General features: G+C 42.5%; 1 protein-coding gene across 3 annotated transcripts; it reads left to right on the top strand.

Annotated features, from left to right (window-relative positions):
- Positions 1–1367: 1367 nt before the first annotated feature.
- Positions 1368–27964, top strand: ZFYVE1 (zinc finger FYVE-type containing 1). Of its 3 annotated transcripts, XM_058806416.1 has the most exons (13): positions 1368–1736; positions 2324–2547; positions 2684–3220; positions 15749–16253; positions 18060–18274; positions 20302–20408; positions 21217–21325; positions 21889–21986; positions 22069–22186; positions 22520–22690; positions 23460–23640; positions 24184–24297; positions 25371–27964. In XM_058806416.1, the coding sequence occupies exons 3-13, from the start codon at positions 2723–2725 to the stop codon at positions 25601–25603; spliced, it is 2349 nt and encodes a 782-aa protein (XP_058662399.1). In that variant the 5' UTR covers positions 1368–1736; positions 2324–2547; positions 2684–2722; the 3' UTR covers positions 25604–27964. The 3 variants fall into 3 exon arrangements, with proteins under 3 accessions (XP_058662399.1, XP_058662398.1, XP_058662400.1); XM_058806415.1 differs by lacking the exon at positions 2324–2547; XM_058806417.1 differs by lacking the exons at positions 1368–1736; positions 2324–2547 and adding an exon at positions 2002–2267.

Raw genomic sequence — 27964 nt, forward strand, 5'->3', positions numbered from 1 at the left:
TACCGAATGAAAATACATTATTGTAACAGCAGGAAAGAGAACAAGGAAGAGAGTTACTGTGCCAGTCTTCAGTTATTCATCATCACTAAGCTGCATGAAAGAAAGAAATAAATAATATATATGCCTACACAAATATATATATAGTACAATCTAGTATAACAGAAGTACTTCAGCAATGCACTTTACTTCTGAGAGGGCCTCATTCACTCCTTGTGTTAGAAAATTCATTGATGCCTCATTTTTGCAGTAATTGGGCCAGTTGACTCAGTTTTGTGAAATGATGATACTTCAAAGGTAAACTTGCAATCAGTGCCTTCTACATGGATATCCAGTTTTGTAGTTTAGCTCTCTTGTGAAACTGTCTAAAACTGAAGCAGGGAGGGACACCTTGTAGCTGTTAGTGCTTATCAACATGCAATGTCCACTGAAGGAAAACAGTGCATGTCCCTCCTCTGGTGAAGTAACCGCTAGCATTTGATCCAAACATCCAGCTGAAAACTCTTGTTACTTTAGAAGAGAAATTGCCTGTGCACTGGCTATGCTACAACAAAAATATTTTTGCATATTATCTAAATCAGCCAATGAAAAGTAACTCGCTATTTTCCTGTAGCACCCCATGAGCCAACATGGGGTTGGAGCCACTACAGGCCAAGGTCCTTCCTCACCGAGTGATTTCTTTGACCGTCTCTGTTTGGCACTCAGCTCCGATTCCCATGGCTCACTGTTTGTGACAGTGAATCTGCCATCTTCTGGCAGGTGTGTGCCTCTATTTTGGATCTGCAGTCTCTTTCAGCTATGTAAATGATGGCTGTTTACCCATAGGCTGAAGCTACAGTAGTGAAAGAAACCCCAAAAGCTGCAATGACAGTGACCAGTGGCTCTCCTTGTCGAGACTTCATTTAAACCCATGAGTGGCAGATGAGATTTGGGCGCCAAGTGCTTCCTTCTCAGGTGGACACCGTGATCCGTTCATTTGCCCGATCCGGATGCCTGGGAGCAGTCGCCTCGTCGTTCTCCAGGCGGTGGGTGGAAGGAAAAGACCTTCCTTACGAATTTCGTCCCTTTAAAACCTGCTGAGGGCTGTTTGCACTCCTCCGGCGCAGCTCCCTGGGGAACCCAGGCCGGTGTGAAACAGTAAAAAGAGGGGAGCAGAAAACCTCCGCGTCACCGCAAGGGCCGCGGCACCGCGCCTGCCCGCCACGGCCCCCGCGCGTCCCGGCTGGCGCGGCGAGTCCGGGGCGGTGCAGCCCCCGGACTACAGCTCCCGGCGTGCCCGCGCCGCCCCGCCTCTGCTCGCCGCCTTCCCGTCTCCGCGGTGAGAAAATAACCCCGAAGTTCCCCGCGATCAGCTGATCCTGGCTGACAACGAGGGGAGCGGGCGGAGGGGGCGCGGGTCCTGGCCGGCCCTGCCCTGCTCAGTTCCCCCGGGCGCCCCGACTGCATGGTCGACCCCTGGGGGAGGAGAACCGGGAGATCCCCCCCGGGAGCAGAGGGGACGGGGGGGAGGAGGAAGCCGCGGCCGGGACCCGAGTCCTTAGTCACCGGGTGCCGGCGGGAGGAAGGGGAAGAAAGGTGGCCGCCGGCTTGTAAACAATAGCCCGGCTCGCGGCGCCCCGTGCCGCGCCGCCTTTGTTCCCGGTCCCACCGCGGCTCCCGCCCGCTGCCGCTGCTCGGCGGGAGGAACCCGGGGGTTTCCCCCTTCCCGGGCGGCCGCGCGGCGCCGGGCGCAGCCCCAGGTAGGTCTAGGCGCGGGGGGAGGCGCCGGCCGGCACCGCCGTTACGTAACCGCAGGCGGGTGGCGGGGTCCGCCTGCAGCCCCCGCGGACGGACGAGCCACAAGTGCGGCCGCTCGCGGGCCAGCGCCCGCCCGGGGCCGCGGGACTGGCCGGGAGAGGAGGCGCCGAGGGTCATCCCGGAGCGAGAGGGGCTCCGCGCTGGCTGGGAGGCGGCCCGGAGGCAGCGGCCGAGACAAAGGCGGCGGGGTGCGCAGGCTGCCCTCGGCGGGCGCTGGTCTCAGGGCTGTGCTCTGGCAACTTGGGGCGCAGAGGGAGAGGGAAAAAAATCCGTAGTCTGTCAGCAAGACCGCGGAAGCGATCGTCTTCTAGTGTTACTAGAAGGAGCGCACAAAGAGAGCGGATTTTTGTTTATCTGGCGAAGCACATCAGGAAATTCCCAGCAAATAAATACTGTGAACTCTCTGAAGGAGGAGCTTAGCTGTGGAGTGAAAGCAGAGAATTTTCTAGTCTTGACACGGTCCTTTTGTGTGTGTACGTATATATGCATTTGTGCATTTCTGATGCCTTTTTTGTCTCTGTGTCATCAGCTTCTCCGTTCTCAGCTTCAGGGAAATACTTGCTGCATCTGTTGAAGTACACCAGGCTGGGTTTTTTTCTTGTCACTGACAGTACGTTAAACAGCTAAGTAGAGAAAGAATGTATACCAGAATTTGGGTATTATAATAATACATGAAACCAGCCACGTTGTCTAAGTTTATTTTGGAGAAAGAAAACTTCATTAGCACTTAACACCACTCTTCCTGCAAGGCAGGTCAGTGTATGAATCTTACAGAACCATATACTCATTATATAAAATTTAGTACAGACAGCATTCCTCTTGTGTTTCCTTATTTTGTGGAAATACTAAATTTGGAACTGACTTTTACACTTATCATTGTTTGGAACAGAAACAGGAGGGAAAAACATTGCTTTAAAGAAACCTGAAGATGAGTGCCCACACGCAAACTGTGGAGAAAGGACAGAACACGACACTGCTGTGCCAGGAAAGCTATGTTTGCAGTGGGACAGATGAAGCAATCTTTGAGTGTGATGAGTGCAGGAGCCTGCAGTGCCAGCGTTGTGAAGAAGAGCTGCATCAGCCAGAAAGGTTGCGGAACCATGAACGGACCCGTATAAAACCCGGCCATGTCCCGTACTGTGACTCCTGCAAAGGTGCCAATGGGAACATAATGCATGCCAGTATGACGGGCTCAAGGCAGATAGCAGCAGTCAGGTGCCAGGTGTGCAAAATCAACCTCTGTGTGGAGTGTCAGAAGAGAACACATGCAGGGGGAAACAGAAGGAAGCACCCTGTCACCGTATACCATGCTGGCAAAGCCCAAGAACAGGAAGAGGACGAGGGGATGGATGAGGAGACCAAGAGAAGGAAGATGACAGAGAAGGTTGTGAGTTTCCTCTTGGTGGATGAAACTGAGGAGATTCAGGTAAGAACTGTTGTAGTTTGCTGTGAACAGGCAAGATGATTTAGTTTCTTTCTTAGTCTAACAGGCTACTGTGGTGTATGGTTAATACTTGAAGTGTAATTGGCAGCAACAGTAATAAAATGATGGCCAGGTAAAGTACGAGTGCCACTGAGCATCTTGGGCTAAAAAGACACAGTGCCTGCGAATGGCCTTGCTCATGAGTTCCTCAAAAGGTCAAGTTTATTAAAACCTTATGTGTGGCAAGAGCCTCCTCTAAGAGGCTTGGTAAGCAAAGCTGGTGAAAGAATTGACTCTGTGCTGAGACACACACAACTAAGATAAGAGCTGTCTGTGCAGGATGCTGATCGTTCCTGAACAAAATTGAATACATTGTATTTCAGTAGGTGTCCTAAATGGGAGTGTTGACAGACAATTTCCTGCTGTATGACTAGGAGAGGGCACTGTACCAAGTAGTGATAATGCAAGACTGCAGCCCATTGCTACCATTTTTCACCAATAAATCCATCAGATTTTTAGCCTTAGAACAAAATAGAAATAAGTGTTCCATACAAGTCCTACAGACACCATTGTTAAACTATATTGCTTGTCACAAATATTATTACATATTAGCCTTTTGTTGAAAGAGGGGGAAGTTGCCATTGGGGTAGGTCTGCTGATAAAAATAATAGGAACTAGTTGACTTGGAGCAGCCTCCCAGGAGGCACTATTTTAGAAAATCTAGCATTCAGTATACGCAGTTATAGAAGTCTCCTGTTAGCCCTTATATTTGGGAAGCATTTTAGAAGGCAAAATGTATGAAAGCCACAGAGCAGATTAATTACACAACTAAAAATTGAACTTTGTTTTCTGACTTTCAGTTTGCATTCCCTATGTTAAACCTCATTCAGAAGCCACTGAAAGAAAATGGAGATTCAGTATCAGGTTGCTCTAATTTAACATACTCATGCTACCATTGTTAAAAAGAATTGTGATTATATTCTTACTCTTGATAGTTATTTGTATCCATCATAGTAACATTTGACGTGCCTGTCAGGCATCCCGAGGAAACCTGACTTAAGTATCTCATATCTATTCTATACTATAGAAGTGTGTGTGCATACATATATATGTATGTACACAGTAATTATACAATAATATAGAATGGTTGCTAGATACTTGGGTCATATTTTTGTCAATTCAGGTGTACCAATTGCTAAACTGTTATGGCTTTTGAAAGGGAAAGGGAGGAAAGGATGACAGTCCTTATGGTGCACTGACATAGAACACACAGTATGCCAGACAACAGTGACTGTAAACTGAGTGCCTGAGTTTCAGGTCTGTAGCAATCTCAAGTTTGCATGCCTCCAAGCCCTAAGCACACGCTTATTTCCTTGTAATGTGTGACAGATGCAACTATTACTTTAAGATACAGACTTTTCAATAATCCTCCTCTGGCCACTAGAGCAAGCTCTGAAATGCCTTGGAACAGGGCTGTCCTGCAAAGCTGCTCACAAACTGTGTCTGTGTGTGGTTGTACTGGTTTAAGTTATATTTATACTCATGAATCTGTAAGCCTTATTGAGGTAGACCTTTGGCTGCCTCCCGCAAGCAAGTGCATTTGCTATTTAAATGTCATGGGCAATAAAGCCAACTTCCTTATTGGGATAGCAGTGGTCCTTTATCAGATTGTAGCAATTTGGTGAGATCAGGGTTAGGTTGAAAAAGCTCTCCAAAAATGATCTTATTTCAGTATCAAGATATTGAATCAGAGCTCTTCCATCTGGAGTCATCCTCTCTTCCTCACAGCTGAATACGTGTGTGACATCTCACAGCCAGTATCAAAGCAGTTTGAGAGATTTCAATTAAATTATTTTCTGACAGCTGGAATTTAAAGAATACTTGCTATTATAGTGATAATTCTGCTACTGAGCATAAGGACCTTTGTTTAGAAAGGCCTGTCAGATGCCACAGCAAATGTCTTCAGAGCTAAGTAGTCATCTTTTGCTCTTGGGAATAAGAGGAGGAGAAACTAATTTAGCTATAGGAAAGTGATCATCAGTCTCTTATTTTGTGCTTGTCATTACTTGGGGAGAAATCATTAAAATGTTCTTTATTTAAACCAATTTTTTGTCCAAAAATACCAAAATATTAGTAACTTGAAATATGGAGATTCAGAGTTTGAGAGTGTGTGGCTTTTTAAGCTTGAGCAGACAGCATAAGAATTTAACAGAATTATGTAGTTCCACCGTCTTTAACTGTTAGTGACCTTTGGAACTTGAAAGTTGTTGCATTGGTTGGGAAATAAGAGAGGAAACTGCTGATTTGCTATCAGTGGTAGATTCTGCCTTAGCAATGTTAAAAGCTACAAGATTACAGATGGTAAAAGCTCCATCACCCTTATACCACCACTGCCCTCCCAAATTAGATGGAACTAGTCAACGCTGCTGGAGCAGCAGATGATGGATTGAGATAATCACTCATGTGTATTTGTTTACAAACATCTAACTTGAACACAGGGCTAAAAGATTTGTTTTTTAGTTTCCTTTGGAACCTGGAGTTATTAAGCTCAAGTGGTTATGTTTCATCTAGCTGCTCCTGTTGGCTTCTTGGAGGTGGTAGCTCTAAAACTGAAGAATATTTATAGTGTGTAAGCAAATGACTGATCTAGTTCTAGATCCAGAAACAATGTGGATTAACCCATAAGGAGCTGTGCCTGAGCAAATTGGTTCAGGGGAGAAGTGGAAATTCTCGGTTTGGGCTCAGCACTACACAGATACAGCTATGATAATTCTGACGTCTGCATAATTGTCTTTGTGCCATGTTGCACAGATGTGCTGGCCTGCTCAAAGCTTTTTGTGCTTTGCAGGCATAGCATAAGCTCAGAAAGCTGAGGACTTCCTGTGCTTATTCAAATCCATATAGACAGAAAATGTTTCATTTTAAACCACTGCTTGTTTTTAGAAAACTAATGGTAGCTAAAGTTTGTATCTGTGAAATACAAGCTTCTCTGTGATGTTCATCATAAGAGCACTGTATCTGAGCACCACAAAAAGAGGCTGGCTATCTCATGTAAAAAAAAATGTTGTTAAAGGTTAAATCCAAGTTTGTACAAGTCTGTGGAAGAACAGGGAGGGAGGTGGTTCCTCATGGAGCCCAGCCCCAGCTATCTCACCACACAGCACAATGCTTTGCAACTCTTGTGAGTTAGTCCCCAGGCATCCTGACCTACATGATGGATTTTTTCTTCCTTTTTCCAGGACTTGTTGTTCCTCATAAGACCTCACTGACTTCTATTAGAAAACAAAACTTATTGATGCTTTATAAACTGGCATCACCTGCAGTTTAGACCCCGTTCTAGGCTGTCTTTCTCAAGCTCAGTTATGCAGTTTCTCTTTACACAGTGTTAAACTTTTGGCCTTATCTATTGCATATCTAAAGCTGAGGCTTCAATCAAATTGTTCTTGATAACTGCTACATCTGTTTGTTAATTGGTCCTGACATAGTCTATCTTCCTGGCTCATCTGAGAATGATATTGTGGGGATTACTTCCTCAGTCAATTGCTTTGGTCGTGTCAGTCTTTACATCTCCCACTTATGCTGCTCTCTTTAAGTCTTCCACATCTCCTTTTTGCCTTGTTAGACTCAAACTATGTGCCTTCTTTTATTAGATGTGTATGTCCCTCAACTGAATCTCCTGATCTGCTCTGCCAAGATGTCAGCTTTCCTTTCTTATCTCTAACTTCCTGGATTCTCAAACAAGCATCGTTGTGTTGTCACTAGTGCTGCCCCTTGCACACAAGAGGCACTTCCCATAAGAAGTCAGAGTCGATTAATTGGGTTTTTTAAACTGGTATTTGTGTATCTATTAAGAAAAACAGAGTGTAATACAGCAATAAAAACATGACTCAGGCCGTGATACTTGTTTCAAATCCTGAGGCTCTCTTACTGTCCCATGAACTCTTCCACTCACCTGGATCTCTCTTTGTCGCTTGTACTTATATTTAATGCAATTCTGGAACAGTTTCCATTTTTGCTTTGTCTTTATATAACACGCTTGCAAAAAAGCTCTTTTCCATAAAGCAGAGTTATACGTCTGTTGTACAATAAACTCTTATTTTCTACTGCTTTTGAGGCAGGGCTAAATGCTTAACAATGCATAACAACATTTTTATCTTGGGGAACAGATGTTGGGAGCTCTTAACACACGATCAGAACTTGGTTGTAGTGTCACTAATGGCTTCTAGGATAGCACTTTGTCCAAAGCCCTAATTGAGGACTCATCACATATGCTTAATAGAAGTAGAAAAAGTGTTTAATTGACACCAGAAGATAGAGGATATGCTTGGTTATTAATAATCTGCCTTAGAATTTGCTCATCTTTGACCAGAAACTAGCTCTGTCACAAGAAATTACCCAATCTGTGAATTGCAAACAAAAATAAAAGATACTGACTTTGTAGTCTGACTTACTAAGGAGTCTAGAAGAAAAGAAAAATTTTCCTCTATCTAGTCACAAAAATAATTTCCCCAGCTGTGTAATTTTATGAGGGAAAAAGAGCATACATTTATTGCTATGTCTCCCCTGAGATACCCATATGAGTTCCCTTTCTTCAGTTTGCAGGGTCTTTTTGTTGTGCCAATAGATACCTCAACTTCCTAAATATAGCCCCATTCTTTGAGGTCTTTTCTATTCCTTCTAGCAGGTCTAGACACCTAAAGGAGTAGGGGCTTCCCCTCAGCAAATATAAGCAGCAGCTATTTAATGCTTTGCAGTTAAGATAAGGCAAAAGGGCCTGTAGCCCTTATTTAAATGCAGACCATTTTGTACAATCATCAAATAACCTGTCACTAACAGCATAATAGTCCATGTGTCCTCCTCTGTCCCCTCCTGTTAAAAAGTTACACATACATAGTGATGACTCTGCAGGGCTGCTAGCTGCTTTGCTTTTCTCACTCCTGCTGTAAACCTGATGGAAGTACTGTGATTTTTCCTTATTATCTACTGAATTGAGCCTGTATGAAGTCTAGGGACTTTAGAGAGAGTGGAGTCTCTAGGAATACTTTTTCTTGTCAAGTACTCTTTGTCCATTAATGGGAGCTAATTTTTTTTTTTTTTTTTTTTTTATGAAAGAAGGTCACGATTTCTTAAGTCTGACTTGCATTTGTCTAGCAAATAGTGCTAGTTCCTGTGACACTCTTGCTTCATTTGCTGTTGGGGGGATGTGTTTTTGATGGGGTATTTTTTGGTGCTTTTTACATTCAGCTGTAAATTTCTGGGAAATTTAGTCCATATCCTATAAAATAAGGAGTCACAGCTAGTATATTTGCCACAGATATAAAGGAGGAAGAAAAGATATTGAAGGATCTGAATTATTTAGACTGGTGTGATCTGTTGGATCAGGATATGTAATTTCTGTCCCTTGATACTGTTGATGTGCTATAGATGAGTTTTCCTCCTCTTTGTGCTTTAGAGAAGTTTTCTTGCCAAAGTATTTTGGGGAGTTTACTGTCCTACACTCTAGGAATTTTTCTCTTACTACTTTGTAATTTATCAGTATTACTCCTATCTCAGTCTGTTATCAGTTCACCTAAATTTAAGTGCACTGTTTTTCTGTCTTTGGAATAAAGTAGTAGAGAAACTACTCAGCAATTGCTGGTTAAGAGTGTTCCTTTTTCCACTGGACATATACCAGGTTTTGGAAGACTATTTTTAGAAGGCAGGAGAGAGAGCCATCCATTTAACAAACACAGCTCCTTTGATAGTCTCAGGCTAACTCTTAGCTAATTTTAACATAGCCACTTAGAAATAGTGCTTTTCCCTGGAACCAGTCTTGTACCTTCTTCATGATGCAGTACTTTGGGCATTAATTAAAGTCAAATACTTTGCTTTTTTCCCATCTCTTTTGTCTGCTATATGAGTGCTGATTTGGAAGGAAGAGTCAGTTGTCACTGACTTAGGTGAGAGAGCCTGCAAGCTACTCTGGAATTTCCCACTCTTTTCATTCAATAAGTTCCTGAACTTAGATCAGTTTCTGAGGTAAATAGTCTTGATGGGGAAAATGGGGTGTTTTAGTGTTTCCCCTGCTGTACCCCTCTTTGCACTTTTCCCATTAATCCTTTTGGATGCTGCCAGTAGGAATGGGATGTGAGTGCTTTGGGGTACTTCAAGAAAGTAAAATCAGCTTGCTGTCTCGTAGCCTTTCTGTCCTTTCCATTGCTTTCACTTTCTCTTTTCTGCAGTGATCACTGGGAGGCAGCTGTCACTGCAGTACACACTTCTGGCCTTTTTACCTGGCTTGTTAATGCTTTGCTGTAGGATCACATAAAGGCAGAAGACTGAGTCCTTTGGCCTGGTTCAAACACCTTGAAATTGGGAAAATAACCAGACTAACTGTTTTCTAGGAAGAATGCAACTGTTATACAAGTAAGTTTGTAAATGCCCCTCTTAACAAGGACAGTGGTGTAAGTGGTGTTCACACAGGTAATTGAGTTACTCTTAGGAGTATTTAGGAAGACAGCATGAACTCGCTTGTTGAGTTGATGTCGTCTGGGCAAGTCTCTTCATGTGGACGTGGTCTCTGCTGCTAGAACTGTGACTTTGGGGTGGTAATTGGTAGCTCTGTGGCCAAATTAACATCTACAGGAACTTTAAAGATATTTAGTATACAAAACCATGATTTCTGCATCATTGTTTCATGTTCTCTTTTAGAGTTAGATGATACTATTATGTTAGTGTTATTTTTGCAGGGGTTGCATTCACCTCAAAGTCTTTATTAGTCTTCAGTCCTTGAAAAAGTACTTTTTCAGCAAGCAAACAGTTTAGTGGATTTTGTAGTCTTTTTTCTGCTTTGAGCAATTTGATATAACTTAGCTGTTGTCTACTAGGTTAACTTACCTGGTAATAGCAATATTTCAGTCAATATTTCCTCTTGGGTTAGGGAGGAGTCTGTTCAAACTGGGTTACCTCCAATCTTCTTGATTTTTTTCCACCACTGTCTTTAAAACATTTAAAATAGTATCTCTTTGGGTAGGGTTGTTAAGCAGGACTTAACTCTTCTGTCTTTGTCTCTCTCAGAGTTCTGTTATAATGGACATGGGCCTCACACATGGGCAGCCTCTGCCCTTCATTGCAGGGACCTGTAAGTCCTGTTGAAACTCATGCCTTTAAGCTCCATACAAACCCATGAAGATATTGAACCTGAATTCCTATGCCAGCACTGTGGGAAGGAACAGGATAATTTTGGTCTGAAAAATATATTGAGTTCAGGGACAGCGTTGTCCTTGGATATGTACTGTGGCTGATAACAATTCTCAACAGAACCCATAGGTGGTACTGCAGTGAAGACAAATAAACAGGAAAAAAACCTTCAGGTTAGGAAACACCTCTAATACAAATGCTTTCATCTGCTTGAGCCAGACCTGCACCCATATGGGGAATAAGATCAAAGTGTGAGAATCTAGCCTTACATCCCTGTAGCATGTCTGTCCCCTGTTTTATTTTGTCCTCTCTCCATCTGGTGTCAGGTCCTTCAGTTTGGGCTTGAGGCTCTGTAGGACTCCAAGCCTGAAAATACTGATATCCACTATTAGCTTGGCTGAAGGCTAGGAGATCAATGAGGACAGTTGTGATTAATGTGTTTAAGTGTTCACTGGATCAGTGATTAATAAGTGATAAGTGATTAATAACTTACTCTTGAATACCAGATTGGAACTACTGGTATGACATACACCATTCTCTAAACTAATCTGTTGGCACAGCCCTTTGCAGAAACTTTCCCAGGCTACTGTAAAACATTTACTTAGTAAAAAGTAACTCTTTGACCAGTAGAATTAATGAAGTCTAATTTCTGGGATGTCTTCTCATTATCCAGTGCTTGTCCACATTTTCTGCCTTTTGAGTAAGAAGCAGTATGTGTGCTGTCATGGCCCAGCCAGCATGCTTACTGCCTAGCACATGTGGGCATGACTGCTCCTCTTAGTGCTGTGTCTTGGAGGTGGCAGGGGGTAGACATGAGACATGCTCTTTCCTCACTAAGGTTATTGGAGTCTTTCTTTTCTGCTCTGTTGTCCCTTTTCATCATGCTTTTAGGAAATTTGTCTTTTAGAGGCACTTATTTCGGTATCAAATTGGAGTTATTAAACTATGAATTTTAAGTTATTTGTGGAAGACTTGAGTAATGGCATAAATTATATTTTCCATGGAAAGTCATACAGAAGAAAAGGTATAGGAGGCAACTTGAGGTAGAAAACTAGAGATGCTTGGACTTAAAAGTCAGCTTTGATTCTTCTTGAGCACCTGCTTATAGTCAAAATCTCTTGTTTGGAGGACTCTGAAAATCAGAGGAAGTAATGAGCTCCTGAGGTCACTTTCAACCTGAATTAGCCTAAGATCTTTGAGGAAACAGGATTTGAATTACTGTGGTTTAGGGACTGTCTCACAGCTCTGTTGATGTTGTGGGTTTCATAGCAGAAAGTTTCTCTTCCTCAGAGGGAACCATCTTTTTTGTCACTTGATAACAAGAGACACTTGTGGATATCAACAAAATTTCTTCTGGGGCAAAAGTAGGAAATTTCCAGTTGCATTTTTAACAGCCTGTTGCACTTGAGTTGCTGGGTTAAGCCAGTTACGCTTCCCCGCGTTTGTGCACTGCCTTTTCAGGAGTGATGGTGAGGTGCCCTGCAGAGATGTGAGTTTTGGTGGCTCCATCACTTTACTGTGATGGAGCTTATTCTTCTCAGGTTAGTCTTACTGGCTGTAGTTAAAGGAAGAAATCTGCTTTATAGATTTCTCTCTTATTTTCAGTGTACGTTGAAATTGTGATTTAATGTTCTTTTTAGAAGAGAATCTCTTAAGAGCTATAACAAAAGTATAAATGAGTTGCAGGTACTTGTCGGTTTCTCGGCTGTTTAGGTGACCTGGAAAGGCCCGGGGTGGCCTTGGCCAGCCCATGCTTCAAAGGACGAGAAGAGGCTCCAGATCTTTTCTCGGTCTCGGTGTTTATTAATTGCTTATCTAAAAGATTTTCTCTCGGCCCGACAGAGGTCTGCTCAGCAGCCAGCCATGAGCACACTGCGAGCCCCCGGGGCGGTCACCTATCTTTATACTCAAAGTTACGTATACAATATTGATCAATTTTCCCCAATGCCTTTTACCCTTATTAACCAGTGCACTTTTAGTAATAACCAATCCCAAAGTGCCAACATCACAGAAGATGGAGGCCAAGAAGAAGAAGAAGAACAGGACATGCCCCAATTCCTCCATCTTACTTCTTTAGACTCCCCTGTACAGAAATCCTAAACCCTGTGTCTTACACTCTAATTAACTTATCCCTTCACCATTTACCCCAGTGAAATCCTCCCATCCTCATACAGGTGTCGTCTCCCATGCAGGATCAAAGTCCAGCCACCAGACACTTCTGGCAACATTCCAGGACTCCCGAGCCCCCCAAGGGTGGTCTCGGTCACTCTGCACATCAGTCCTGAGGTGCTGAGATCCCACAGGTACTAGAAATGGCAAAATCAAGAAGGAGCTGAAGAGATATGACTCATGTCTTTGTTTAGACATAAAGTTTTCATCCTTAATTTACTTTGGTGTGCAACATAAGGAAGGTTTTGTATTTACCCTCTGCTGTGAACCTCAGAGATGTGGAGCTCTTGGGCAACATAGAAGTGGACACAGTTATGGAAATGTGAGCCCTTTGCATGTGCAACACAAGGTGGTACCATACCAGTTTGTTTTAGAGATGAGAAGCAAAACAAAGAAGTGGGGATTACTGCTTTGACACTATACCCACTCTGACTTCAAATGTCTTGAAGGAACTTGCTCAAGGGAAGTAAATTGGACTACTGATATGGGGGTTGTTGTGGATGGTTCTTTGAGAGTATCATTCCTGTACTCAGCGTTGGTTTAAGTCAACTAGTGCCCAAGAGCAAGGAGCAGCCAGTGATGTACAAGCATATTCAACTTCAAAGGGAAGGGCTTCTTTTGGTCATTTTGGCTTGGTTTTGGTTTTGTTATTTCTCCTCCCACATGGAATTTATTGTAAGGATGTTGCAGAATCCAAAATTATGACTAGATTCTAAAAGGGAGGATAGTCTACTAGTTCTCTACCACCATGAGCATCTAAATGCAACCACTGCTCAAGAAGTTCTTGGTCATCTGACTCCTGAGCACTGGTAAAGCGTGTTAGGAAACATTTACTCATTTAATGTCTTAAGTTCTTCCTCATTCATTACCAAGTCCTCTGGGACATAAGCATTGGACTAGCAAGACTTTGGAGCATTCTTGTGCTCCTGGGTAACTTGTTTGTTCGAATCACTCCTGAGTTCTGTATTGAAAGGAGGTCTGCAAAGAGCCTAGAAGGGGATAACTTAGAAGGCCATAACTTCGGGTATGTGATTTGATATTCAGTGTAACTTTGAGTTCACTCCTGTCTCTTAACAGTGGGAATATATATCAGAGTTACCCTTACTCCGGTTGTCCCTCCTGTCCTTTGTGTCTCCTGACATTACTGACTCAGCCCATTCAACAAACTCTCCCAAACTGCTACCAAAGTAATAACTAGTGCTGGCTGAAAGATCTTAGCCATTAGCTATCCTGCCAATACTTAAGCAGTTGTTAAAAAACTGATATTTTTTTGTGTTGTCCAGGGAGTACATAACTATTGACTCTGGCAAAAAGGACCTGTCACCTTTTTGGTGAGAAGTTTGGTTTAAAACCAAAACATTTTTGAAGAATACATTATCATATTCCTTTTTGCTTATGTACACATAACATTTTTATATTGTAAAGTATATGAATGTTTTTAGGAGCTATTCCATGAACCAAGAACTTCCTTTCTTCCACAGAGACATCTTAAGAGACACTAAGCAAAACTGCATCCATCATCTAAGCTATCTTCCTGATGATAAGCTAATAATCACAGCTACCAAGAAAACAGACTCTTTCTTGTGCACCTGTAATTTCAGTGTATCTTTATGTTCCCCTACAGATACCAGGAAAGATTCTCTTGAGAGCATTTTGATGTCTCTTGTTTCCTGTTTTCTTCTACACTGTAAGGCTGCCTTGAACAGTTTGAGTCTGTGAGAAGCTACTGCAAGCCCACAGCCCACAGGTTTTCTTTGTGAATGCTGTTCCCAACCACAGTCTGGCACACTGGCTATTTTTATGGTTTTGGCACACTGGCTGATTTTTATTTTCCTTCAAAGTCTGGGTGCTGTTGATAGGTGTGACCAAAGCAAATGGGGCTGATTGAGCCTTAAACTAATTTGCTGATGTACAAATAAGCTTGTTCAAAGAAACCATTTATTACCTCATTGCCTCTCTGGTTCATAGACTGTGAGATCTTCCAACTGTACTCCCAGGATGAAAATAGCTAAGAGCTTCCAGAAGTTAAGTGGCAGGTGAGAGGGGATGGAAGCCCTGCTCTTTCCAGTTGATGGGGATTCCTTGAAGAGGGAATTGAGATGAAGAAAGTGAATTTAATCTTTCTCAAAAAGTGCCTTTGTCATATTCTTCCCTGTCATATAATGTATGGACAAAACCTATTGGAAGACAAAAAATAAGAGCTAAACAAATGAATGAAGCATGAAACCTCTGAAAGCCAAGGACCTATTCTACAACAAGATAAGGACAGGCTCTCGTACAGAGCCCTAGCCCATTTCACTGCTTGTTTATCTGCTCCTGTTGTTCCAGTATCTGAAGAGAAAATGCCCTGTTCTTTAGCCCAGACAGCATGATCCTTGACACTTAAACTATGTAAAGCCAAAGGGAAGTTACCTGCTCTTCTTTTTGGTTTTGTATGTGTGTTTTCTTTTGTTTTATTTTTTAATTAAAGTACAATACAGTAAATTATGAAAGGGATCATTGAGGTAGTTGTGGCACTTCTGTGAGAGCCAGTTTGACCTGTTTCAAGTACCTGACTGCAGTGTACAGTTTTGCTGCTTCTTCTCTGCTCTCACTTTCCAGCTGAAGGATTGATCAGCTGCAGAGCAGTGGGAATAGGACAGTCTGTGTCTGAGAACCCCTGGCTGTGGACAGGTGCAGCACAAGTGCATGGCAGAGACTTTTGTACCTAAACAGGTACTCAGTCTCTGTGGATGAGGCAAGTTAAAGTGGTAAAAGCAATCCCCTCTTTCACTCCTGCATTTGCATGTTTGCCAGGAGACCAGTGCTACTGAGAAAGTCTGCCATGCTCCAGGTAGCTGTTCTGACAGACTTGGAAGTAGTGTTGTGCTCCCTTGTCTGAAAGGGCTGTCTCTGAGAATGGGGTGATGTACTAGAGAGTTGACTATGTACATAATCACAGTGAGGCATCACTTCCAAAACAGCTACATGATGAAACAACATAAATCCCATCAATGTGTACAGTTTACAAACTGCATTTTAGTATTTTGCTTTGTACTTCTTGGTGCTTCAGAAACTTATGATGAAATCTGAAGAGGAGGTAATCACTCTTTTTAATCTTATGAATTCTGACACCAGCTGTGTTTTCAGTATTGTCTATTCCAATTACATAGTTATAATATTTTTCTCTTTTTGTTTTGGAAGGTAAGGAATGAGGAAGACTTTATTAAGAAACTGGATTGCAGTCCTGACCAGCACCTAAAGGTGGTGTCCATCTTTGGGAACACAGGGGATGGCAAGTCTCACACCCTTAACCACACTTTCTTCTATGGCCGGGAAGTGTTCAAGACGTCTCCTGCGCAGGAGTCTTGCACAGTTGGCGTCTGGGCAGCCTATGACCCTGTCCGCAGAGTGGTGGTCATTGATACAGAGGGCCTGCTGGGGGCCACTGTCAACCTGAGCCAGAGAACACGGCTGCTGCTGAAGGTCCTGGCCATCTCTGACCTTGTCATCTACCGTACTCGTGCTGACAGGCTCCACAATGACCTCTTCAAATTCCTTGGTGATGCCTCGGAGGCTTATTTAAAACACTTCACCAAGGAGCTAAAAGCTACCACAGCCCGCTGTGGCCTAGATGTTCCTCTGTCAACTTTGGGTCCAGGTGTCATCATCTTTCATGAGACTGTGTACACCAAGCTACTGGGCTCTGGTGAGTAGGCAGTTCCAATTACAATGTGCTAAATACTGTCTGTAAATGATCAGGTTGCACTGAATATTCAGCACTCTTTACTGCCATGTAGAAATGTGATTTGGGTTTTGCTCTCACTGGTTTCGGTCATGGGAACCAGGCTGTGGAACTAGAAGAGCATTTCCTCTTCTAAATCAGCTAGAATAATCCTCTTAGCCAGCTGAACATCAGCACTGAATAGGAATGAGTTCTGCCAGCCACAGGAGGGGTCATCATACAAGTTCATAAGTGTGGGTGATATGACAGAGGAAGGTAAAAACTAATGTGGTGAGTTGACCCAGGCTGGATGCCGGGCACCCACCGAAGCTTCTCTGTCACTGCCCTCCACAACTAGACAGGAGAGAGAAAATATAATGAAAAGGTAATCAGTTGAGATAAGGTCTGGGAGAGATCACTCATCAAATACCATCATGGGGAAAACTGACTTGATTTGGGGATACTAATTGAATTTATTACTGACAAAATCAGAGTAGGGTAATGAGAAGTAAAATAAATCTTAAAACCAGCTTTCCTTCATCCCTCCCTCCTTCCCAGCTCTACCTCCTCCCCTGCCAGCCATGCAAGAAGACAGGGAATGGAATTATGGCCAGTTTATCACACATTGCTCCTGCTGCTGCTCAGGGAGAGGAGTCCTTCCCCTGCTCCATGTGGGTTCCCTCCCATAGGAGACAGTTCTCCATGAAATTCTCTGACATGAGTCTATCCCATGGGCAGCAGTGGCTGAGGCTCAGTCCTGTTGTTTGTGAATACCTAGGAGCCATCTCTTGTGTAATAAACACCTCAACAGTCCTGGCTGACCCGCATTCTCATTTTGGCTTTTCTAAACAGTGAGGTTTTAAACTAGTAGAAGAACTTGACATTCTTTCTGATTATTATTGGACTAACTTCTTAATAACTTTTAACTTACCTATAAGGCAGATCCTTTCCTTATGTACCAATTTGCTGATTAGCAATTCAGCCTTTCTTGAAGTTGTTGACATTTTCTGTTTAATCAGTTCAGCCTTTAGTGACCCATGAGGACACTTTGCACCTGTATGCAAAGTCAGGGTCACAAAAAAGATATTTTTTTATGGTCACTTCTGATCACAGTAGGAATAGGAAAGAAGCCTCTTGGCATATATGGATATGCAGAAAGCTGTAACCATCTGTCTCAATGGATAATTGAAGTGTGTTTGTGTAGTTTTAGGACAGGGAAGATGGGGCCTGCCTTATTCTGAAATGTACAGCAGGTACTTGGAAGCAAGGAGGAGCATGGGTTTGGCTCTGTAGAGTCAGACCTGATGTGGCCCTGAAGTGCTTTGCCGTGTACAAGTTGTTGATAAAGGCTTGGTATTCCTTGCTACAGGATTGGCATGGAGAACAGGCAGCCCATGTAAGGTTCATGTCCTCCACTTATCAGGTGCTAGGAATAGCTATACCAAGTTATGGTCTGGTGAGAAGAACTAACAAATGTGCTGACATTGTGTTTCCTTGTATTATGTCCTAACTTGCTCCTTAATCTGGATATCTATGTTTCAAAATCTAGATGTGTCTGGTTTTTCCTGAGAAAATCGGTCTTAGAATTTAAAGCTGTATATCACAAAACAGAGACTGCTTTTGGAAAGTTTCTTTTCCTTGTTTTAAAATATAATGATAACTGCATTCCAGATGTATTGGAAGATTTAATTAAGAAAACTAGGTCTATATTGCATATGAAAGTACTATGCAATTGAAGTATTGTTTTAAGCAATCAGTTGTATATGAACTTGCTGGTACTCTTATATATAGATCATCCTTCTGAGGTTCCTGAGAAGCTCATTCAGGATCGGTTTCGGAAGCTGAGCTGTTTTCCTGAGGCTTTCAGCTCAATTCACTACAAGGGAACACGAACATACAATCCTCCAACAGATTTCTCTGGGCTTAGGCGAGCTGTGGAGCAGCAGCTGGAGAACAATACTACTCGGTCACCTAGACAGCCTGGGGTTATCTACAAAGCACTAAAAGTAAGTGAAGAAGAGTTTGTCACAGTGTTTATTTGTACCACTGTTGCTGTTAACTCAGCTGTGGCTCAGAAAGGCAGAGCACCTGAAACAGTGATGCAGACTTGCATGCAAGTCTTCCATGAGAATGATAATTCTCCCTCAGCCAGGGAGGCTGAGTAGTTTTTTTTTTGTTTTTTTTTTTTTTTACTTCAAAACAAACACTTCAGTAAGGACTGGGGAAGAAAAATTAAAGAGCCAAACTGAGCAAGATCATAAATGGGAGCTGGGAAGAAAAAAGTAACTGATACTGTGAGTGACAAGCACTTAATGACAGTGATTGACAAAGAGAGACCTTCAAAGGGGTTTTTTTATAAAATTCATAAAGTTGGCCTCAGCACAAGAGGAGGAAATGCAAGAGACTTGAGGAGAGTTAATAGCTGGCAAAACCTAGTGCTGAGTAGTATAACCCAAGGTCTAGAAGGCAAAAAGCAGTTGTGCTTGTAGCTAGGGAACAGGATGGGATAAAGCCAAATGATGTATTACTTTAGAGCAAGTGATTTTCTTAGATGGTTTACTTTGCTAGGATGTCAGAGGGATTTTTGGGTCTTTAAATTTGCAGTCTTTCCTACAAGTTTCCACATACCACTGCCTGATTAACATCATATTTTCTTTGGCCTGAAGAACATAGTTGTAATTGGGGAGGGGCAGGCAGAGCCAGGCATATCTGCAGAAGGAGGTAGTGTTAGCAGTCTTTTCTGGTGTTAGTCACAGCTGTTGGAACAGATAATTCTGGCTGCTCTGTGTTAGTGGTAGCTGAGGCACAGAGGGAAGTGTCACGGTGGCATGTACTCAGTTCTTTGCATTTGGGAGCAGACAGGCAACAAAGGGAAAAATGGTTGGAATCATTAATTTTAGTTTAACTTCTAGGACATTCTTGCATTAATCAAGTAGCCTGATTTCAGATATACTTAAATTAATGACCAGTAAAGTGTTTGCTGTGTTCAAGTCACTACTGACTACAAATTAACTTCTTTTGCTTCACTTGCTGAGGACACAAGACTTTCTAGAGATTTCTCTCCACTTCCTCTACCTTTTGAGTTCACTCAAAAGTATCAGTATCAGTCAATCTTAAAAGAGAATGTAAAGCAAATTTCCTTGAAATTACGTGAAATAAAATGTTTAAATAGCATACTTATCTGAGGGAAGCTGTGGTGAGAGAGGTACACACACAATTCTGTGTGTATGTGAAATCAACCCTTGTTAGACAGCAAAGATACACCCACTCCACCTACCTCAACCCTGTGAGGGGAGGGGGTGGAAGAGAGAGGCAGGCAGCCACCATATAAACCTCAGCTGTAGGAAGAGTTTCAGCTAGATCTCATGCCTTCAGAGATCTCCATCAAGATGAACTGTAACCATTTGCTTTGTTCCAGTGCTTTTTTTTTCCCCCCTAAACATAACACCTGAAAGAACCGAAAAAGTTCAGTGTGCCAAGACTAAGGACTGATTTAACTGAGAATGGATGTTCCTAGGAAAGGGTACAAATCTCTTTGTCTCAGTTTTGCCATTTCACCAGAAAAGAGCAGTTGTTCGGGTGGCTGCAGGAAAGCTCAGGGCAGCGCTTTCTGAGCCAAGAGGCAAGAAATGTGTTCTCCTGAGCTATGAGAAATGATCCTATGAGTTTCTTCTCAGAGGTTTTCAGAATGCAAAGCCCATTTAGCAAGAACCCTGCTATTTTGAGCATGGATTGGATGCACAGAGGTGGATGCAATTTCTACCACCTATTTCTACTACAAAAATCAAACTAGGAACAGGAGGAGAGGCGAGCAGAGAAAAAGACTATCTTACAAGTATTCAAGTCACTTCCATACAAGTGCAAGATTGCATTCTTGGTTTGTTTCAAATCCTTGTTTTGTTTTCCAGGCTAGTAAGACACATTTGTTAGCTGCGTACTCTCTCTGCCTCCCCTTCCAGTAGAGAAATCCATGCTTTTTCTTGCATAAGGTCTCCTTAATCTCTTTCCAGTTCATTCCTTTTTTGTTTGACAGGCTCTAAGTGACCGGTTCAGTGGGGAGATCCCTGATGACCAGATGGCTCACAGCTCTTTCTTTCCAGATGAATATTTCACATGCTCCTCTGTGTGCCTCAGCTGTGGGTAAGTAGATGAGAAATGCTTCTTCATCCTCTTAAAGCATAGTGCTGCCCCCAACCTTTGGCCACAGAATGTAAAGTTTCTGTGACATCTTGACACCTGACATCAACTGCCCTCAGCTAGTACTTACAGGCAAAATTAGCTTGAAATTCACTCTTATGTGAACTGGACAGCCACTATTGCCACATCCCAGCTGGATGTGTGGTTTTTGCCCACCTATTTTTGTGTATGACTACAAACCTGTGCTGCCCATATCTTTTCCCAAATGCAAGCTGGGCAGGGAGAAAGGAGTGCCTAAATAAATCCCCTGAAATTTCTTATGATGTTTTTTTTCCTGACATTTTTCTTGCCCAAACAGTATGAACAATCCTAAAGCGTACATCCTGGAGTGGGGCTGTATTCAGTGACTAGGTCTAAGTGGAGCTCCATATTTGATTAGATCTTGGCTTATAGATCTCTGGAAAGAGCCCCAAGATTGAGCCTGGAAGGGTAGTAGATGGCAATCAGTACTCTGAGTCTGGGAGCTGTATAGCAGCATGATGTTGTGGCTGGTTATGCTTCTTATCTGATGCTGAGCATTTTCTGCAGTGAATTGTTGTGTGATGCTGCTTTTTATGGGAAACAGTTGCTACACCTCCTTCTGAAGAGCCTGCCTTTCAATAATAAATTATGTCATTGCTATATGTACAGTTGTGAAGATGGTTTGAGGGCACAACATCTATAAAATGCAAGATAGCAGTAAAAATGAAATCTTGGTGACATCTATCCTGTGTCTAAGAACAACAACTCATGGGTTGCTCTTACATCTCAGGTGTGGTTGTAAGAAGAGCATGAACCATGCAAAGGAAGGAGTCCCTCATGAATCCAAAACTCGATGCAGATATTCTCACCAGTATGATAACAGAGTCTACACTTGCAAGGTGAGATACAAGGACAAGGTCTGAAGAATGAAAAAAGAAAGGATGACCAAGTAAATGAGGAATATCACAGGCATGTGCCTGTTTTCTTCCTTTTTTTATTTTTAATGTCAGAGGTGGTCCTAGCCTTGACAAGAAAAATTGATCCTTATTTCACTTGTATGTTTGCTTGGAGAGCTCATCAGCTCTGTGTGCTATGTGTCATTTTTTAGCGAAATTTTGAAGTTGGCTGCTCTTAACCTGGGTGATGTTGACCTTTTATATATTTGACATAGTTAGTCTTATTTGCTTATGCCCAGTGCTTGGTATTAGCCAATTTTTCTGAAGGATCTGTGCAGGATACAGGAAAATTTTTGGCTACTATCACGGTCATTATTGATGTAGAAATACTTCCCTGATGGTATTATTGATAGTGGGTTTTTCCTTTGTTTTTAAATGAGTTCTGATGAGTGCTCCTTTGCTCTAGACCTCTGTATGCTAATTATATGCCTTATGTGGCCAAACAGCAGCCAGATGTAGATTTGGATTGCCAGTGATGTAGTTTTAATTGAGCCTTTATGTTGTAGGCCTGTTATGAACGAGGGATGGAGGTCAGCGTGGTGCCAAAAACCTCTGCTTCCACGGATTCCCCATGGCTGGGCCTTGCCAAGTATGCCTGGTCAGGGTGAGTACTGCAGCTGGGAGATCTCTGTGCTGCCTGGTGCACAGGACTTGCCAGAGAGGTGACCTGTCCTCCTCCTGTGCAGGTACGTGATCGAGTGCCCCAACTGTGGGGTGGTGTATCGCAGCCGGCAGTACTGGTTTGGCAACCAAGACCCTGTGAACACTGTAGTGAGGACAGAAATTGAGCATGTCTGGCCAGGGGTAAGTCTGGTTGCTGGATAGTCTTTGTGTACGTGTGCAGCCATGCACATGCTAACTTGGTTCTTCTGGATGTTGATGGAGAAAATAGATTGCCTTTCATTAAGCTGGTCTCTGCTGTTCAAAAGAGACTTTGCAGGGACTTTCAAACATCTTTTGGCTATCTTGAAATGGCTAAGGTGCAAACCTACTTCTGTCTTTCAAAGCAGGGCTGCTGAATCTTTTACTCCTGCTTGCCCTCATGTTTATCAGGACTAATGGGTTGCAGAGCCATCTGAATCTAATAGAAACGGTTTCCCTGTTTTTATTCTCAAATCAATATCTGTTTCATTCCAGACTGATGGATTTCTGAAAGACAACAACAATGCAGCCCAGCGTTTGTTGGATGGCATGAATTTCATGGCTCAATCCGTGTCTGAACTTAGCCTGGGACCCACAAAAGCTGTGACCTCCTGGTTGACAGACCAGATTGCCCCAGCTTACTGGAGACCCAACTCCCAGATTCTGGTAAATAGCAGCTGCTGGAGAGAAAGGCTTTGCCTAGCTAAAACCCCTTTTCCTTACTCTTTAAGTAATAAAGTACTTTGCAGATTCTAAATGTTTCTTTGTTTTACTGCAGCAATCCCTACTCCTACAACTTTTTTATAAAAACTGAAGTGCTGTCTCCTCTTCCCTTTCTTGACTTAGCCAGAGAAATTATGAACAGAGACTTGGCCTAACCCTGATAAAGAGATGGTTTCTCCCTGCTCTTTGTGAGCTACTATCCCAGCAATATTACAGAAGATTGTGGCTTGCATGAACTTGTTCTTCAAAGTAAATAATCAACATCTTAAAGCTGGCCACTGCAGTTGATAGTACTATTTTTATAGATTAAACTCTGGTTTCATACCAGATGCAAAAATTGACCCAAACAGTTCAACTGGGAAAGGATTCCCCGTGTCTTGCTGGAAGCTGATTCTTCTTCAATGAAGACTGCCTTCTGAATTCTTACCCCACACAAAGGTCAAATATCCATCATTGAGCCCTGCAGGATATGGCTGTGTTTGTGATTGTGAACAAAGGGATCATAGCAATATATTGGCTTGAACAATATACACCTACTGTTCTAAATCACTTCTCTGGGGTAAAGTTATGGGACTGATAGCACCCAAGTCTTGTGTCTAACTGTATTTTTCACAATTTCAGTCTGAAACATGCCATCCTGGGCCTCTGCTCTCTTTTTTTTTACTCAGAAAGATCAAACTAACAGTTCTTCCTTCTGTGTTGTTCTCATTAGAGTTGTAAGAAGTGCAACACACCTTTCAAAGATAACGACACAAAGCATCACTGCCGGGCCTGTGGAGAGGGCTTCTGTGATGGCTGTTCTTCCAAGACCCGTCCGGTGCCTGAGCGAGGCTGGGGACCAGCACCAGTGCGCGTGTGTGACAACTGCTATGACAACAGGGGCCTCCAGTTAGGTAATCTTGAGTTGATTGTGACAGAACTATCCCTGAGCACTAGCCCGAAGTCTTTGTCCCTAATTTCTGGATCACAACCATTTTCAGTAGGTGTAGACAGTGTTGTTCACACTGGGTTTCCAAAGAGTTTTTGGTAAGGAAGCTGAAGAGCTCAATGCCTTTTGGAAGAAAGATGACCCTACCAGACACCTGAACTGCTGACAAAGTTATTTTGTAATTCTTTAGAAATTTTAGAATCTTTACTTTTAGTAAGATAATACTTTACTTTTAGTATCTTTACTTTGTTTTCCTGGCAACTGCTAATGGTCTGGTGCTAACATTAGAGCAGAGGTGCTTGTGTTACAGCAGACTGTATATTTTGTCTATTATTGCGAAAATGAACACTCTGCAATCCAAGATTGTGGATGGGGAACATAAAGGCTAAGGAGAGATTACAACCTGCCTTTTGGGTTTGCTGCTGGTTTTGTTAATGTAAATTAACTGAAACTTGGCCAAAAGAGTGGTGGACGTAGTTGTTGAGCCCTTCACTCTTGTGTCATGCAGATGTGGCTGAACTGCCTTCAGATGAGGAAGGGGGTACACTTATTGCCAGGAAGGTGGGGGAAGCTGTGCAAAACACGCTTGGAGCGGTGGTGACAGCCATGGACATTCCCTTAGGTGAGTTCTCTTCTGTTCTGATGGGGCTTTTTTTTGTCTAAAGGTGGTTTTGTTTTCAAAGGGCAAAACTTGTTATTAAACTTGAAGAGTTTGTGTGACAGGCTGGCGGTTGAGAGTTCTGCAGCCCTCTGGACTCTTCTGCTTGATGTTTCCTCTTGGTTTTCAGCATGTTGTTTCTGCAGATCACACTTTCTCTTTTCACCCTATTATGCAAAATTGTGCACTAAGCTGTGAGTAATTCATGCTCCCCTGATGGATTCACTGCAGTGACCTGCCATTTGAAGTTCCCTAAAAATTGGCCAATTAGGAAGCATTTTATCAGGTTTGGTTTTCTTTCAGAGATGCTGAGTGCCTTTTAAGTGTGATCATGGATATTGCTGGTACTTCTTGGTAGTTACTTCTGAGGGGAGGGTGAGAATTTGAAGCTGTCCAGGTTGGTAAGGATGAGGAAGTAATTAGTAGTCTGATCTTTCATGGTGAGCTTAGTTCAGGAAACCTCTACATCTCTTTCTTGTGTTGGGTGGCAGTTTAGGTATGTCAGCAAACATTTCACATTTAAATCTTCTGTTGTTGCACCTGACTTCCTACACATTGCACAGATCATTGTTCAGCTGCTTTGCCTACAGCATGTCTGGCCTTCACCTTTGTGGGTGTTTGCTCTCTGACTCAATGAAGGGCAGAATAAATCCCTTTCTCAGTTCAGACACTACACTACATGCATTTCTGAATATTTGGTTTGGTGACTTGGTGGTTTTTTGGCCACAGCTGAAACTGAAGGTAGGGAAAAGCAAGTGTCTTAACCTCTGGAAGAGTCTGAGTAAGGCAAGATGCTAGTATTAAAAGAGACACAGTTTACTCTTTGAAGAGAGGCAGAATGTGGGAGAATGGCAGAATACTCTAAAGGGCTGCTCATTGCATTGAAGGATTCTGTCAGTAGGTCACGTCCCCCTTAATGGCAGTGATATGACTTGCAGTGTGTGAGTGCCTCCACTGGAGTACATTCTTGATATGCTCATGTTCATGGATTATTTTGTTCTCTCTCTTTCTCATCCCTCACCTCACTTCCTCCCTAGGTCTGGTAAAAGATGCTGCCCGACCTGCATACTGGGTACCAGATCATGAAATCCTGCACTGCCACAATTGCCGGAAGGAATTCAGTATCAAACTCTCCAAGCACCACTGCCGGGCCTGTGGCCAGGGATTCTGTGATGAGTGCTCACACGACCGCAGGGCGGTTCCCTCTCGCGGATGGGATCACCCAGTCCGAGTTTGCTTTAACTGCAATAAAAAGCCTGGTGACCTTTAACCCCAGGCTGCTCTCCAGATCTTTGCAATTCCTTATGTTCTCAGGGTTACAAATGAAAATATCTGGTCTCCCTTTCACCTTCTAACCTGTTGCAGCCAGAGTGCATGTTTCCAGTTTCTGGCCTCCTCTCGTGTTATATCCATCTTGGAACACTGGGAATGAGCTTACATTCAGCCTCTAGGTTTTAATTTCAAATTAACTGAAAAAGGGAGGGAGCTCCCTTGTAAATGAGCAACCTAAAATCCAGTGTATTTTATTCCAATTTTAAAAAACCCCAACTATATATATATATCAATTATGTATAATTTAGTATATTAAGAATATGGTTGAAAATGAAGCTTTGAGTATTCCTAGTTCAGATGATGGATGGTGGTGTTCCTTACTGTAATGGATCAGAATTATGGCCTTCTAATTCTTCTTTTGGAATGTCCTGCTGATCGTAATGTCCTGTGAGGAAGGTTTGGACTCTGTGCTGCCAGGAATCTCCAGTGTTGTTATATGAGCTACACCTGGTAGTTCAACCAGCTCTGCATCTAGAGGTGTTGCCCTTCTGGCCATGGAAGATTAAACCCAGATTTATTAACAAGTTTGCTTGAACTGTGATATGAGCAATGGTCTTGCAGTGCAAGAGGTATCAAGTTAACACAGACTCCCTGGCAGAGACCGGTAGAGCTCTGAAAGGTAAAGCAAATCTTACGGCAGGAGGCAAAGCATTCTGATCTTGCCATTTCAACTTCAATACCAGATCAAAAGATAGCAGGGTTTTTCTCTTCCTGACAATGCTTTCATGTACTCAGGTTTTCTTAAAGTTTCTCTGCAAGTTCATTGCAGTTAAAAGTTTTGTCCAGAGCAGAAGAAGAGAGCAAGTTTTGTAGGCAATTCTGAGATACAAAGTTTGAGTTGTTTGGGTTGTGATGACTTTCCTTTTCCCCCACTTTTTAAGTGATCCTGTAGTTTCTGAAGCCTCTGTGTTCTCAGATATGGTTGCATACAAACTGCACAGATTTGACTTACTTTCTTCTAATAACATGAACTTACAAATCAGCCTGGAAAATGGGCACCTTTCTTCTTTGCTCCTAGCAACTGGCACTCATCGGACTTCATCTTTTTTTGAAAGGACTGCAATGAATTCACTGATTTTATTATGAAAAGCACCACTTAACCTAACTTATACTGTCATGTACTGTGGATTTGTGGTTTCACTTATAAGAAGTATGAGACCATTGTGGATTAAACTGCCTAAAATTCTCCCTTCTTGGCTTACACAGACAAAAATTCTTTTACCACATGAGAGTTGCCTCCTCTTGGAATGGCTGGAGTTTAATGCAGTGTCCTGCAACTGTGGTATTTTTCCCCCAGCTTATTAAATGTGCTCTTGTGTGATGAGATGCCCAACACCCTGTTTTAAGACTGTATTATTAAATTAACTGCTATAAAGAACTTTATCTTCTGAACAAGTGTACTGACTTTCCTTGCAACAAGTGGTTCTCACTTTGTCTCTGAAAGACTGTGCTCACAAAGTGTTTGTCCCTTCACAACTACATCCAGCCTACACAAGGAAGTAGACTTAGAAGATATTCCAGGACACCTTCGGTACTGGCCAAGTTTACTGCGGACTGTCTTATGTTTTTGTAAGCAAAAGTCTGCCATAAACTTCTGTTGTCCAAGTAAGGGCATGAGTAGGTAGAAATCCTCTCTTAAAAGACATTCTGTACATCTAGCATAATTCTGTGCTTCAAAGTATTCTTTATTTTTTTAATGGGTGAACAATGTGTTCTTGGTTTGTAGGCTGTGCCCTGTGTGCTGTTAATGCATGTAGCTTTACTACCATGTTAATGCACAAAGAGAAAGCAGCCATGACATTCCTTGTATAAAATCTTTGGCCTCTGTTTCAACAACTTGTCTGCTTTTTTTTTCCTTGTCAAAGCAAGAACTACTACTCAATCAAAAGGAAAATGTTGTATAAACATTTTTAATATATATATGGTCTTAGTAACTTAGCAACCTGTCAGTATCAGAGTCCATTCTTCTTGATAGATTAAGGACTTGAATCTTCTGTGATGTTTTTCTACAAAACAAAGTCTTACGTGGTGCTTGAACTGCAGCAGGTTTGGTGTAACTCTTTCTGGAGAATGCTGAGAGGTGTATTTGGGATCTTTGTTTTTCAAAATGAAAAAAAAAATCTAAGGTTTAAGGTCCCTGCTGTTTCCTGTACAGAATAGCCCTTATTTTTTCTGCTCCTGTTTGATGCTGTGAGTACACAGTATAGAATATGGCTTAGCTATTGAAAGGGAATAGGTGTTAGCAGAGCCAATGCTATTCAGTGTTAACATGTTAGGATTCAATTATCAAAAGAGCCCT

The sequence above is a fragment of the Ammospiza caudacuta genome, chromosome 6, assembly GCF_027887145.1.
Source record: "Ammospiza caudacuta isolate bAmmCau1 chromosome 6, bAmmCau1.pri, whole genome shotgun sequence".
NCBI classification, from domain to species: domain Eukaryota; kingdom Metazoa; phylum Chordata; class Aves; order Passeriformes; family Passerellidae; genus Ammospiza; species Ammospiza caudacuta.

What these genes read in the sequence shown, in the direction of transcription:
- ZFYVE1 (XM_058806416.1), top strand. Translation starts at nt 2,723, where the DNA reads ATGAGTGCCCACACGCAAACTGTGGAGAAAGGACAGAACACGACACTG. An exon ending in ACAGAGTCTACACTTGCAAG is followed by an intron (nt 21,326 to 21,888) that starts GTGAGATACAAG and finishes TTTATGTTGTAG; the next exon opens with GCCTGTTATGAACGAGGGAT. An exon ending in TTGAGCATGTCTGGCCAGGG is followed by an intron (nt 22,187 to 22,519) that starts GTAAGTCTGGTT and finishes GTTTCATTCCAG; the next exon opens with ACTGATGGATTTCTGAAAGA.